Source organism: Daucus carota, chromosome 9, assembly GCF_001625215.2.
Source record: "Daucus carota subsp. sativus chromosome 9, DH1 v3.0, whole genome shotgun sequence".
Classification (NCBI taxonomy): Eukaryota; Viridiplantae; Streptophyta; class Magnoliopsida; order Apiales; family Apiaceae; genus Daucus; species Daucus carota.
The window spans coordinates 44,650,030-44,662,186 of record NC_030389.2 but is presented as its reverse complement, the minus strand read 5'-3'; the positions used below and the strand labels follow the sequence as shown (position 1 = coordinate 44,662,186).

General features: G+C 37.9%; 2 protein-coding genes and 1 non-coding gene across 4 annotated transcripts; 1 reads left to right on the top strand and 2 right to left on the bottom strand.

Moving 5' to 3' along the window:
• The first annotated feature begins 452 nt into the window (after window positions 1-452).
• Window positions 453-4,513, top strand: LOC108202556 (transcription factor BHLH089). Of its 2 annotated transcripts, none has more exons than XM_017371013.2 (6): window positions 453-956; window positions 2,054-2,251; window positions 2,623-2,688; window positions 3,036-3,104; window positions 3,177-3,248; window positions 4,024-4,513. In XM_017371013.2, the coding sequence occupies exons 1-6, from the start codon at window positions 759-761 to the stop codon at window positions 4,150-4,152; spliced, it is 732 nt and encodes a 243-aa protein (XP_017226502.1). In that variant the 5' UTR covers window positions 453-758; the 3' UTR covers window positions 4,153-4,513. The 2 variants fall into 2 exon arrangements, with proteins under 2 accessions (XP_017226502.1, XP_017226500.1); XM_017371011.2 differs by having other exon boundaries at window positions 487-956; window positions 2,051-2,251.
• Window positions 4,514-4,977: 464 nt separating this feature from the next.
• Window positions 4,978-5,060, bottom strand: TRNAL-UAA (transfer RNA leucine (anticodon UAA)). Its single transcript has one exon. It is a non-coding gene; the product is annotated as a tRNA-Leu (tRNA).
• A 232-nt stretch (window positions 5,061-5,292) lies between these two features.
• On the bottom strand, window positions 5,293-12,123 carry LOC108202554 (disease resistance protein RUN1). Its single transcript, XM_017371008.2, has 5 exons — window positions 11,562-12,123; window positions 8,758-9,883; window positions 8,228-8,647; window positions 6,526-8,109; window positions 5,293-6,333 (listed from the first exon to the last, which is right to left on the bottom strand). Exons 1-5 carry the CDS (start codon window positions 12,047-12,049, stop codon window positions 5,668-5,670), a joined length of 4,284 nt encoding a protein of 1,427 aa, XP_017226497.1. The 5' UTR covers window positions 12,050-12,123; the 3' UTR covers window positions 5,293-5,667.
• Window positions 12,124-12,157: the final 34 nt, after the last annotated feature.

The following is a 12,157-nucleotide window of genomic DNA, read 5'->3' as shown; positions in this document are numbered from 1 at the left end:
CAAACCTCATACCTGATTCCTGATACCCATGAACCAAACGATTCCTTAGAGGTTTGAGGCAAAATTAAAGGTTTGGGGGTGGCTTTAGATTCCGCTAATATAAGTGTTTGATAGTTAGCGGATTGAAATAGAGGTTTGGACTCAAAAAACTAATTTTGAAAAAGCTATTTTGAGGAGTTTTTTAGGTTAAAGGTTTTGGTTTATGTCAGAAAAAACTAATCACTCAGCTATTTACCAAACAGTTTTACGAGAAACAACTAATTCAGTCCGATAGTCAAAACATCTATTTTAATCCGTTAGTCAAAATATTTAATTCAATCCGCTAACAGTTAATTGACGAAAGCCCAATATATACTCCGATTTCTACGAGGATCTACCAGAACAAAGGTGGAGTAACCAACAGAAAGCATCCCTAATTTAAACGAGATTTAAACTCCGGTCCCAATGAATGAACAGTGATAAGATAGTGATAGTGTGCAATAAACGCGAGTGTACACCCAAACACCTCCCCACTGTCCAAGGAGATCACACACACTTAACACATACTCACCCTCTCTCTGCTCCCCTTGCCCCCCCATCTATACTTACACATCTCTCTCTCCCTCCCTCCCTCCCATCTCTCTCCCTCTCTCTCCCATCTCTCTCTCTCTTAAACTAATATTTATCTATACCTACACATTACTTGTATCTCTCTCCACATCCAACTTCTCTCTCTCATCGATACACATTTTAAATGCGGTTTTGATTAAGTGATTGAAATGGATCCGCCGGCGATGAGCGCATTTAGGTCAGACAACGCGACGACGCCGTATAGCTTGACGGAGATCTGGCCGTTTCAGTTCGGGCAGTTTTCGGATAATCCGACCCGAGAGGATGACCCGATTGGAGTGGAGCAGAGAGGAGAGAAGAAACGAAGGAATGATGACGTGTCCACTAGCACGGCTCCCAATGTCATGGTACTACCTCATTTCGTATACATATATACGTATAAATGTGTGTTGTAAGCTGCAGTAACTTTGTTATTTTGAGTTTTGAATGTTTGTTATCCCGGTAATGTTGCTGTTAATTTTGTGTCTATAAGATAGAGAGAGAGAGAGAGAGAGAGAGAAGTTTTCAATTGAACAGAGTGTTATAAGCTAGAGAGAGAGAGATAAGAGAGAGGGGGGAGAGGGAGAGAGATGAGTAATCAATTGAGCAGAGTGTTATAAGCTACTCCCTCCGTTTCAAATTAGATGTCCACTTTCAAAAAATTACACAGTTTAAGAAAAGTGGTTGTTCACAAATTAATTGCATTAAATGAGCATAATATGTGGTGTAAGATTGATCTAGGAAATATAAATAAGAGATATGTGGAAGAGAATTGACTTGGGAAATATGATTTTGCATTGAAAGTTGAAGTGGACATGTAATTTGAAACAAATTTTTTTTTTGAAAGTGGACATATAAATTGAAACGGAGGGAGTAGTAAGCTACAGTGATTTTGCTATTATGGCTTAATTTTGTGCTATTTTGATGAATTTTGTGGCAAATTTATGTGGTATATGCGAGTGTGTATGTATTAATGGGTAATTAGTTGAGCTATAAGCTACAGTGATGTGCTATTATGGCTTAATTGTTTGCTATTTTGATAAATTTTGTGGTATATGCGAGTGTGTAAGTATTTATCGGTAATTGGTTGAGCTATAAGCTACAGTGGTTTTGTTATTATCTTTCGGTTGTTTAATGAATTTTGCGGTTAATTTGATGTGTGTGTATAAAAGTAATGGTTATTGGAGCTATAAGCTACAGTGATTTTGTTATCATTTTTAGTGATGTAGTAAATTTGAGGTTTTACATGTGTGTGAATGTTTAGGTGCAGTACAGTTATAACCTACAACTTTTTTCGATTAGCCGCCTTTAGTTTGTTGTTTTGACGAGTTTTGAGGGAAGTTTGCGGGAGATGTGTACGTATGAATTGTGGACTGATTATGTGTGTAGATTTTGGTGATAAATTGCAGTATTCTATCACATTTTTATTGATGAAGTGTTTGTATATTGGTATATTGTTAAGCAGATTGATAGTGATGGTAAACGAATTAAAGGATCTGGATCTAGAGATGATAATCCGGAGTCTAAAGTTGAGACGGAGGCAAAGTCTGCAGGGAAGCAAAGTGAGCAAAGTGTAAAGCCAAATGAGCCACCTAAACAAGATTACATACACGTGAGAGCAAGAAGGGGGCAAGCTACGGATAGTCACAGTCTTGCAGAGAGAGTAATTTTCCCCATTTCAGAACATGATTTTATGTTTTTATCCTGAATTTTTTATTCTAAAACCTAGATTTTAACTTGGATGGATTGGATCATAATTTTTCAATAGAAGGCATATGTGCTATGAGGTACTTAATTTGTTAATCAGAGTTGTGTTTTCCAAACAAACAAAACCTTTTTAACTTTATTTAAAAGATTCTATGTATCATTAGATAGTTTTACAAAAATCTGTTCAATGACAAACAATAATCTAAAAATTCATATACCGTGTCATAGATCCATGCATGCAATATTCTGAATTATACGTCAATCTCATGTTCCTGGCTGCAATAAGGTAAGCATGAAATTTCATATATTCTGATATATGTTGAACAGGCAAGAAGAGAAAAGATAAGTGAGAGGATGAAGATTCTGCAGGATTTAGTCCCTGGCTGCAATAAGGTATGCATATACTTTTTAACTGCATCATCTCATGTTTCCCATTAGTTCTGTTTATTATAAATCACTGTATATACTAGATTCTACAATGGTCTATTAAAAAGTACTGTACATGTTTCTTTTTCCCTGATCAGTTTTGTTATGCTTTCACTCTTGCCTGGCTGAGCAGCAAAACAAGTCATAATAATTGGCTCTATATATAACTTGATAATAAAGAGATTCTACAATAATTATGGCAGTCAGATGTGAACTTGCTTTAACTCAAGATTTAGCTCTATGTTACAGCATGTCGTGCATTATCATTTATCACAACAAGTACACTCTTCTTAAAGCTTTAACTTTGGGTTCAGGTTATTGGCAAATCATTGGTACTTGATGAGATAATAAATTATATCCAATCACTGCAACGGCAAGTGGAGGTATGTCTCTTTGTACTACCCTGTGAGAGTGTGATAGAATTGAATCTTAAATGCTTATTGTTGGTATTGCAGTTTCTTTCCATGAAGCTTGAAGCTGTCAATTCAAAAATGAGTCCTAGCATTGAAGGATTTCCTTCAAAAGATGTAAGTTAATACTTCAAGATCTGTGGCAAAACAAAATGAATGATTTTGCTCGATGTTGATGTTTTCTTCGTGTTAAACTGTTTGCCCCCTGTTATAATATACTGTATCTTTCGGGATAAAATATTTGCTTTATTAAAGTATGAACACTTTGTTGATTCATCCTTGAGACTTCTCATTTAGCAAAACCACAAAAAAGCTGCTTCTCTTTCCAAAAATTGTCTTGTAGTTCTACCAATAATTGACTTGGCCGTCTTAGCTAGTTATCTTAATCCCGATGAAATAGTATCCACTTATTAGCCATATCTCTTACTTAACTCTGCCAGTACTTTAAGAAATATATAGAGATTTACTTGCATTGTTGACAACTGACATTGCCTTCAGGCACAAGTGAAAGAAGATATCTGATCTTTTTAATAGAGAAAAGGATATCTTAAGATCCTTCTGGCTATAAGAATATATATGCTTACATTATAAGCATTGGATCCTGTAAAATTTGATCATAGGAACATAAACTTAGAAGCAATGTACCTCATATTAGAGCTCGTCTTGTAAGTATGAATCGAGTAAACAGAGAATCAATAGACTTCTCTGTACCTTGTGTTGCTACATGGTGTCTGTTGTTTGCATATGAATCAGTAAGTCAGAGAGAGAATCTATTGTGCTGGAGTTTGGTCCGTGTAATTTAATTTTGATGTTAAGGCAAGGTGATAGAACCAAGATAAGATATTCATTTGTAGTGCCATAAGTTTTCTTTACAAGTTAATTTTTGTTGCAGTTTGGTCAACAAGCATTTGATATGGCTGGAGTGACATTTAATTCACAAGCTCCAAGGGAACTAAGTAGAGGTTCATCGCCAGAATGGTTGCATATGCAAATTGGTGGCAATTTCGATAGATCAGCCTAATCCATTATCCTCGTCAGAATGATAATAAGAGCACTAAGGGCCACTCCATTTAAAAATGATACAGAATATACATATAGCAGCTGGGAGCCTTATTCCCAATTTCTACATCGAAAAAGAGTTCTGCCTTAGGGGACTGCTGAATAGCCTGGATATCAGAACTAAGCAATCCCCGACTGTTCTAGAAGCTAAACCTATAGTAACCAATTGGGTTCTGTATTGGTATTGGTTGCATATTGTTTGACATTGGATACAATAAGTAGCTGATTGTTGTAACTTCAGTGAGATCCAGTATGATTTTACTACACAATATGGAACCTTCTGTCTTGATTTTGTCGTGTATTTCTATTTGGTTGTTGATCGATATTAGCATGTGTTTGCGTAAGTAGGTCTTGTTCTTGTTTGTGTAAAGTCGATGGAATGAGTTGTATCAGGCACTAAATTGCGGACTAAAAGCTTCAGCCTGCAATATCCACGAAATTGGTGATAGAAAGAATCCCTTTACTATCATCATCATTCAACATTTTCCTGTAACCAGAAGTTCGGGATAGGTTCAAAATTACGAGTTTTATTAACAGTATAGGTGTGTAAACGATTCGTAGTCCAAACTCTAAAATATACTAACTCTCTTCCGTCGAATCAAAGTCCTTTACTTTTCGATAAACTAATTCCAGACTTCCAGTTAAAGACCATACAGGCTACAGCTCAAAAATAAATTTAAGCTGGCTGAAAATAAATAAATAAGTCAGACTTTGAGAAGTTAGTAGAAGCTAATTTTTTTAAAAAAATTGTTCGATCTTTAGCGCCACCAAATAGATTTCCAAAAGATGCTGGCTGTGGGGTTCGAACCCACGCGCACTTATGTGCAGAAGATCTTAAGTCTTCCCCCTTAACCACTCGGGCAAACCAGCTCCCACATGTACAGAAACTGCCGATCTAGAATATAAACGAGGTTCACAACAGTGAAAAATACTAATCCAAGAGCAACATTGTCAAAAACATCCTTCTAACAAATCGATTATCAGTTGCTGGCTAGATCAAGTGCAACATTGTCAAGCATAGAAGGCTTCTTAACTGAAAATTACGTTTCTGCGGATCCATATTAAAGACCCTGAACATAAAGTCACTTGAAGACATTTCGAAAACCTCTCAAACCAGAAGCCTTTTAGTGGTGAAATCTAAGACCAGCCAATTCACAACACAATGAACCAAAGGCGAAATTTAAGACTAGCTAGCCAATTCACAATACAATGAACAAGAAAGAACATAACGAAAATCGTAATTCAATGGCTAGATTCTGTGTCTTCTCTCCGTCCCTTCTCTTGCATTCTCTCCTGTACATGTACGGAGAAAGCAAGAAACAACATAATAATGTCTTTGGAGTAGAACTCAATTGCAGGATCATGATAAAAAGGATCATGTCTTTTTGGAAAATCCCGCCAAAACCAGAATCTTGCAGATACATAAAGAATTATCAGACCTCTAATTCGTCGTCACTTCAGACATTTCATAAGCCTCTTAAACCAAAGCGTCCTCAAGTGACCAAGGCAGCACCAGCCAACTTATCAACACCATAAAACAAGAAAGAAGAAAGATACCGAAAATCATATTTCTATGGCTAGATGTCTCCTGCATTATTTTCTGTGCTTCACTACTGGAGTTCGTGGCATTGTCTAGCTCAGAAGAGTGGATAAACTTTGTTATTTTCTCTGATACAGAAAGTTGAGCTTCGTCTAGTGATCCTTCATCTTCGTCGTAGTCATCATCATTTTCAAAGATAAGATAGATGCCACTTTTCTTCACTGTAACGCCCTTGAGGTAAGGCCCTTCAGTCACGAATACCTCTACTACATCGCCATCTTCTAGAAGAGAAACTAAGGGAGTGTGATGTGTATATCTGCACAAGTAAATTTGATCTTCGTGTGTTTTTGGAATTTCAAGCTTCATTGCTGTTGTGAACACAGGCATGTTTGTTCTAAGGATTCTTGCCTTAATACCATACAACACGGGAAATTGATCTCTTGTATCATTCTGTTCATCTTGATCAACCGAGACAACTATTCCTATAATGATACCCCTGATCACCAAGTTTTTGTGCTCTGAAAAACGGACCACTTTTTGCGTTAGCCATTGTGGGAGATTGCTGCCTGGCATACTTAGATTCCTGAAGTTCCTCACTTCAGTCTGCATCCAGAAGTCAAATGTAATTCAAATTTTCTGTTGAAACTGATGAGAGAGAGGGGGAGAGAGAGGGAGAGGGAGGGAGAGGGAGGGGAGGGAGGGAGGGGGAGAGAGAGAGAGAGAGAGAGCGAGAGAGAGGGGAGGGAGAGGGAGGGGGAGAGAGAGAGAGAGGGAGAGGGAGAGAGAGAGAGAGACCTTGTTAAGTTTTTCTTTTACTGCCAGAGAGGATAAACGGCAACCACACATGTGCAACCTTGTCAAGGACTTCAAGCATTCAAATCCTGGGATGTCGACTAACTTCTCACAGTTCGAAAGGTGCAGCTCTTCTAGATGTTCCAGCTCTGACAAGTCGGATATAGTTTCCAGCGCTATACAGTTTGCAGCATTTAACTCTGTCAAGCTTGAGGGTAACGGTGGAAGAACTCTTAGCCTTTTGCAGTGAGCAAGATCAAGCTTTTCAAGAAAGTGAAGTTCTCTTAAACTTGATGGAAGATGACAAAAGTCATTATGCCCCAACTTCAGTTCTTTCAGTAGACTCAATTTTTCAAAATCATTAGGTATATCCTCCGTGATCTTCCATGCACAAGCATTAAACTCCTTCAGCATAGAAAGATTAGAGAAATTCAATGGCAGTGCAATAACCGCAGGCTCTTGGTAATCCAAAGGTGCTTCAGCCCACATTTTCTTGCCCATTTCCAGTACCATTAAACTAGAGAGCATCCCAAAGGTTTCTGGCAAGCTTCTCAACTCATTATGTACCATGTGAAGGTGACACAGAGACTTCAAATTTCCGAATGAAGAGGGAAGTGAGCGGAGGAGCTTGCAGTTGTTTAGCCTCAGCGTGATGAGATTTTCTAGTTGCCCAAATTTTTCTGGCAACTTTTCTATGGCAGCATCTACGATGATCAGTGTCTGAAGACTCAATAATTCACCTAATGTTTCCGGTAGGCTTTTAAGAGATTTGCAGTACCTCATCTCAAGTTTCTGGAGTGATTTCAAGGAACCAATCTCATCTGGAAGATCCACTATTGATGTCTTATCTAACTGAAGCTCAGTAATAGAAGCTAACTTTCCGATAGAAATAGGCACTGCATTAAGATTATGACAATCACTAACCGATAAGACCCTTAGATAATACAATGAGCCAATGCAATCTGGCATCTCTGTTAGTGAGCAACCATTAAGCCAAAAGTTGCTTAAGGATTTGAGGTCTCCAACAGAATCCGGAATAGCAGTAAGTGATTTACACCGCATCAAGCTTAATTCCTCAAGATTTCCCAGAGTTTTGACAGAATCAGGTAAATACTCTACTGAGGAATCATTTAGCAAAAGTTTCCTTAAAGACACCAGCTTCCCAATGCAAAAGGGCAATTGTTTTAATGACCGGCAGTCCATCATGCTAAGAATTTCAAGTTTTGTGAGGCGGAATATGGATTCTGGCAACTTCTCTATGGCAGTTCGATCAAGGAGCAGTTCAACCAAAGAAGTCATGTTGCCCAAGTCTTGTGGTAGTTCTTTTAGTTTGGAGCATTTAGAAAGCACAAGAGTCTTCAAACATTTCAGCCCAGACACTTCTCTTGGAAGTTCAACTAGGTTTTCACATCGTCTCATATTTAAATAAAGTAATTTCTTCAGATCCCCAACTGATTCATGAACCCTAGTCAATTCAATACAACCCTCAAGAATAAGTTTTTCTAAGTTAGGATGGCCTGATAAATCCGGAACAGCAGTTAAATAACAACAGCTGTCGAGATTCAAAACCATTAACTTTCCTTCCACCTGGTGAACAAAGCATTTAAGATGGTTAGATTGTTGGCGGAGAAATAGAAATATCAGGGCAGAACAGAACCCAAACACTTGAGTGACTGCAAGAACACCATAAATATATAACACTTACCTTTTTATTGTACCAGGACCACCTCTGCTGACCCCAGAGGTTTTTTAGTTTGCTTTCAGCAAGATCAAGGACAGTGAGCTCTCGAGGATAGAAAGACGGAAGATAATCTAGAGGACATTTTCTCCATTGCAGCCATTTCAGCTCAGCAGGAAAATGCTTAAAACTTCCTTTTAGCGTTGAATTACTTATGTAAAGCAGCCGCAGGTTAATCATCGGTTCAAATGACTTCGTAAAGAACACCATTCCTCCATCATGTTCATAGTAGGTCTTAAACACCTCCAAAAAATATCTTAGTTTAGAGACCACACCAGGGCTATTCTGAAGGTTGTACCACGCAATTGACAGATCACTCACTACCACGTTTTTTTTAAATTGCCTCTTGTCAAAGTCGAGTGTGATTCCTTGGATATTCCTTGTCCCCTGACATTACTCAAAAACATAATGCAGTATTAATATACTGTAAATTTGATATCAAGTAGGTCAAAAAGATTATCTGTATTATATAAGAAGGTGAGTTTCCATGAGCATACCTTCCGATTCAGCAAGACGCCCTGAACATCATTATGATCCCAGAGTCTACTACGCATTCCAGGATCTACAAGGTTCTCACTTAAGATTATTTGCCTTCCCATGTCTTTAATTTGATCATGGATCCAGAAAGTATTGTCCACATCAACCTTAATAAGAGATCTTGCTATAAGGACCTTGATTGCAGACTCCGCTCCAAAACCACAACCCCTCATGATATCGACTATATCATCTTTAGTCAATCTCAGAGTTTGAAGCAAGCATGCAATATCTAAGAATATGCATTGCTCTTGCTTGTCGAGGCCATCAAAACTTAATTTTAAAACATCAAGAAGACGACGAGGACTTGCTTGCCTAAGTTTTTCCAAAGCGTCTTCCCAATCCTTCTCCTTCCGCATATCAAATAAAAAAGAACCAAATACTTCCAGAGCCAAAGGCAATCCTCCAGTGAGCGACACAATTTCTTTGGCCTTGTCCAGAAATGTTTCTGTGGGCTGATCTCTTCTTAATGCATGATAACTGAGGAGTTTGATTGAATCAGATGAATCCAATTCCCTCACCTCATATCTCTTATTTACGAGATAGGCAGGCAAAACTTCTCTATCTCTAGTACTAATTATAAGAATACTTCCTTCATGAAACCACTTTCTCCTCGCAGCCAATGCCTTTAGTTGCCTTAAATCATCAATATCATCAAGCACAAGAAGAACTTTCATTTCTCGTAGTACACTTTTAAGCGTTTTCCTACCAGCCTTTTCATCAGATACGGGTTTTGCTGATTTAGAAATATGATGAATAAGCATGTTTTGCAGCGCAACTAAACCAATTCTGTCAGAAGTTTCTCTGACATCTGACATGAAAACGCGACATCCAAAATAACCGAAAAGCTTATTGTAAAGAGCCTTTGCCAGGGTTGTTTTTCCAACCCCGCCCATGCCAAACAACCCCAAAACTTGGACCTCAGTGCTCTTAAGATCTATCATTTTCCACAGTGTCTCCAGCCGAGGCTCTACACCGACTGCACAGGGAGCCACCACTTCTGGACTGTTGCGCAACTCAGCCAAGATTCTGTTAACTAAAGTTTCAATGGCCTTTTTGTTAACTAAAGTTTCGGCCTCCTTTTTTCCTCTGCATATAAACACATATAGAAGTAAAAATCATACATACCAGAAAGACCATTAACACACATCTCCTAGGAAGTGATATATGAACATTTGTGATTTTTTTTCATAACAAACTATAAAAAGCACCACTCTAAGCTAGCACCTTGGTAAAATGTCCCGCGAGTACAAGATTATGAGCCCGTCTGGGTAGGCTTAAAATAATGATTTATGACTTATACCGACTCTCTACCAAAATTAAGCTTATCTGTCATTAGCAAACCAGAATCTAACTTTCTGCACAATTAAACTCAATTGTAAGTTTTATGCTCAAATGGTGCAACAAAGAACAGCTTAAACCGATTCCGTTTCAGAATCCAGTTCCTACAAAATAGTGCTGTAGGTCAAGTCAAGTTCTTAGTGGTATGATTATGGTGTAATCTGACAAAATTAAACAAAAACTATAAAGTCCTGGGAACTAAAATATACTTCTAATTCTTTAAGCCCCTTGTTTAGTCTTATTCATAGTGTCATCATACTGTAAAACTCGAAACAAAGTTAACTTAAAAAATGGCTTAGTTAAGTATTTAGGTGTAATCAACCACCTCTTAAGACCATAATCAGTAGATAACCATGAGATATTTTAAGTCAAAATTTCATGCTATCAATGTACCAGAACATTGATCACCTCAGAACCTGGTGAAATGTGCAGATCCACCAAAAAAGGCCCCGTAAGTCTCAGAATCCAGCAACTTCAACATTGTTATATTGAGATAACAATGGACAGTGCCAAGTTTCCACGCACAACTTAACAAGTAATGATATTTAAAAAAAATCAGGATCTTTACGGAAACAGTCCGGGTCTTTTAAATCTCTCAAAAAAAGACTTTTTATTTCAACAAGTACAATAAAACCGTACAAAACCGGTTGTCTAAATTATTTGAAAAGTATCATAATTGTCCCTTTTTATGGTTTGAATTTAACACATAAATCCAACCACATTATCATAATTGGTCAATTAAAAAATTTATAACCGACCAATTTTGACAGTCAATTTTTTTTTTGATATAACATATACTACTACTTATTAGTTATTATATAGATCCATCAGTATTACCCTAAACTTAAGGAATCTACTGCACATAAAAAATCATCAGAATCTACTATACATAAAAAAATTGGTAAAGTGCAGCAGGGACCACCAACTTGTATTGCCCTAAAGTCAAGGAATTGAAGATTCCAAAAACACAACAATGGCGTATTTTAAAATAGCTATTTTTTCACATGCCCGAAGTCTTCACATATTTAATTCAACTACCCAAAAGATGTATTTTGTAATCCAAAAGTTTAGTAGGACTAATCCATATCAGATTAACTAATTATCTAACTAATTAAAACCTGAATAACATCCTATTTCACGAGTATCCATTAACAGATTATGGATCTCAAACCTCTAATTCCTTAACATGGTCGACATCCTCATACAAAAACAGAAATTCATTTAAATATGTATGGTTACATAAATCGATATTATGATTGATCAGTTGATTTATCGATTCTCTGGTTTATCAGAGATCTTTCTGATAAATCAGAAATTTTTAGTCAAATTAAAATATAACTGATGAATCGATTAAATAATTTTCAAAAATTAGTGAGAAATTTTTAAATAAATCGGAGATCTTTAGAACACAAAAAACCGATGATACCTAAACTGATCCACCTGCAGAACCCAACCAGAGATAGCCCCAACTCTTTTCATGGCATTCCTCCATCTCCCCACCATTTCACTCGAATACATTCCCTCATGCTTTCGAAAGTCTCCGGCAAACGGCCCGGTCTGTCTCCGCACATCCGATGGATCAACGCCGTAAAAAACCGGAAGCACGAGGCGCCCACCCTCGCAGATCCTCGCCAGCTCCTCCAGGCACCACCTCGAAGAAGCATACCGAACCGATATCACAGCGATGGAAGCAGCAGAGTCTTTTATCGCCTCGAAGAGAGTGGGGTCAAGCGAGTCTCCTTGAGTCAAGCCATCATTGTCAATAAAAACACGTACATTCCTTGCGGATAAGGCGGAGTAGAGGTCTTGTGTGATGGTATCGCGTGTGTCTTCGCCGCGGAAGCTGAGGAACACGTCCCAGCGGAGGCGCAGAGGCGGAGATGAGAAGGGTGTGACGTCAGTTTCCGATGACATTGCGTTTGCAAAGACTTTGAGATCTTGGATTGTTAGCTTTATGATAGTCTGTGGAAATATGGACCACAGCTTGTGCGGGTAGGGTATATATGTCCATGCATGCATATA

Excerpts from the sequence above, each read along its gene's own strand:
- LOC108202556 (XM_017371011.2), top strand. The coding sequence starts at position 759 with ATGGATCCGCCGGCGATGAGCGCATTTAGGTCAGACAACGCGACGACG. Across the intron at positions 957-2,050 it reads GCACGGCTCCCAATGTCATG|CAGATTGATAGTGATGGTAA; the intron begins GTACTACCTCAT and ends TATATTGTTAAG. Across the intron at positions 3,249-4,023 it reads AAGGATTTCCTTCAAAAGAT|TTTGGTCAACAAGCATTTGA; the intron begins GTAAGTTAATAC and ends TTTTTGTTGCAG.
- LOC108202554 (XM_017371008.2), bottom strand. The coding sequence starts at position 12,049 with ATGTCATCGGAAACTGACGTCACACCCTTCTCATCTCCGCCTCTGCGC. Across the intron at positions 8,648-8,757 it reads GCGTCTTGCTGAATCGGAAG|GGGACAAGGAATATCCAAGG; the intron begins GTATGCTCATGG and ends GAGTAATGTCAG. Across the intron at positions 6,334-6,525 it reads TAAAAGAAAAACTTAACAAG|ACTGAAGTGAGGAACTTCAG; the intron begins GTCTCTCTCTCT and ends TTCTGGATGCAG.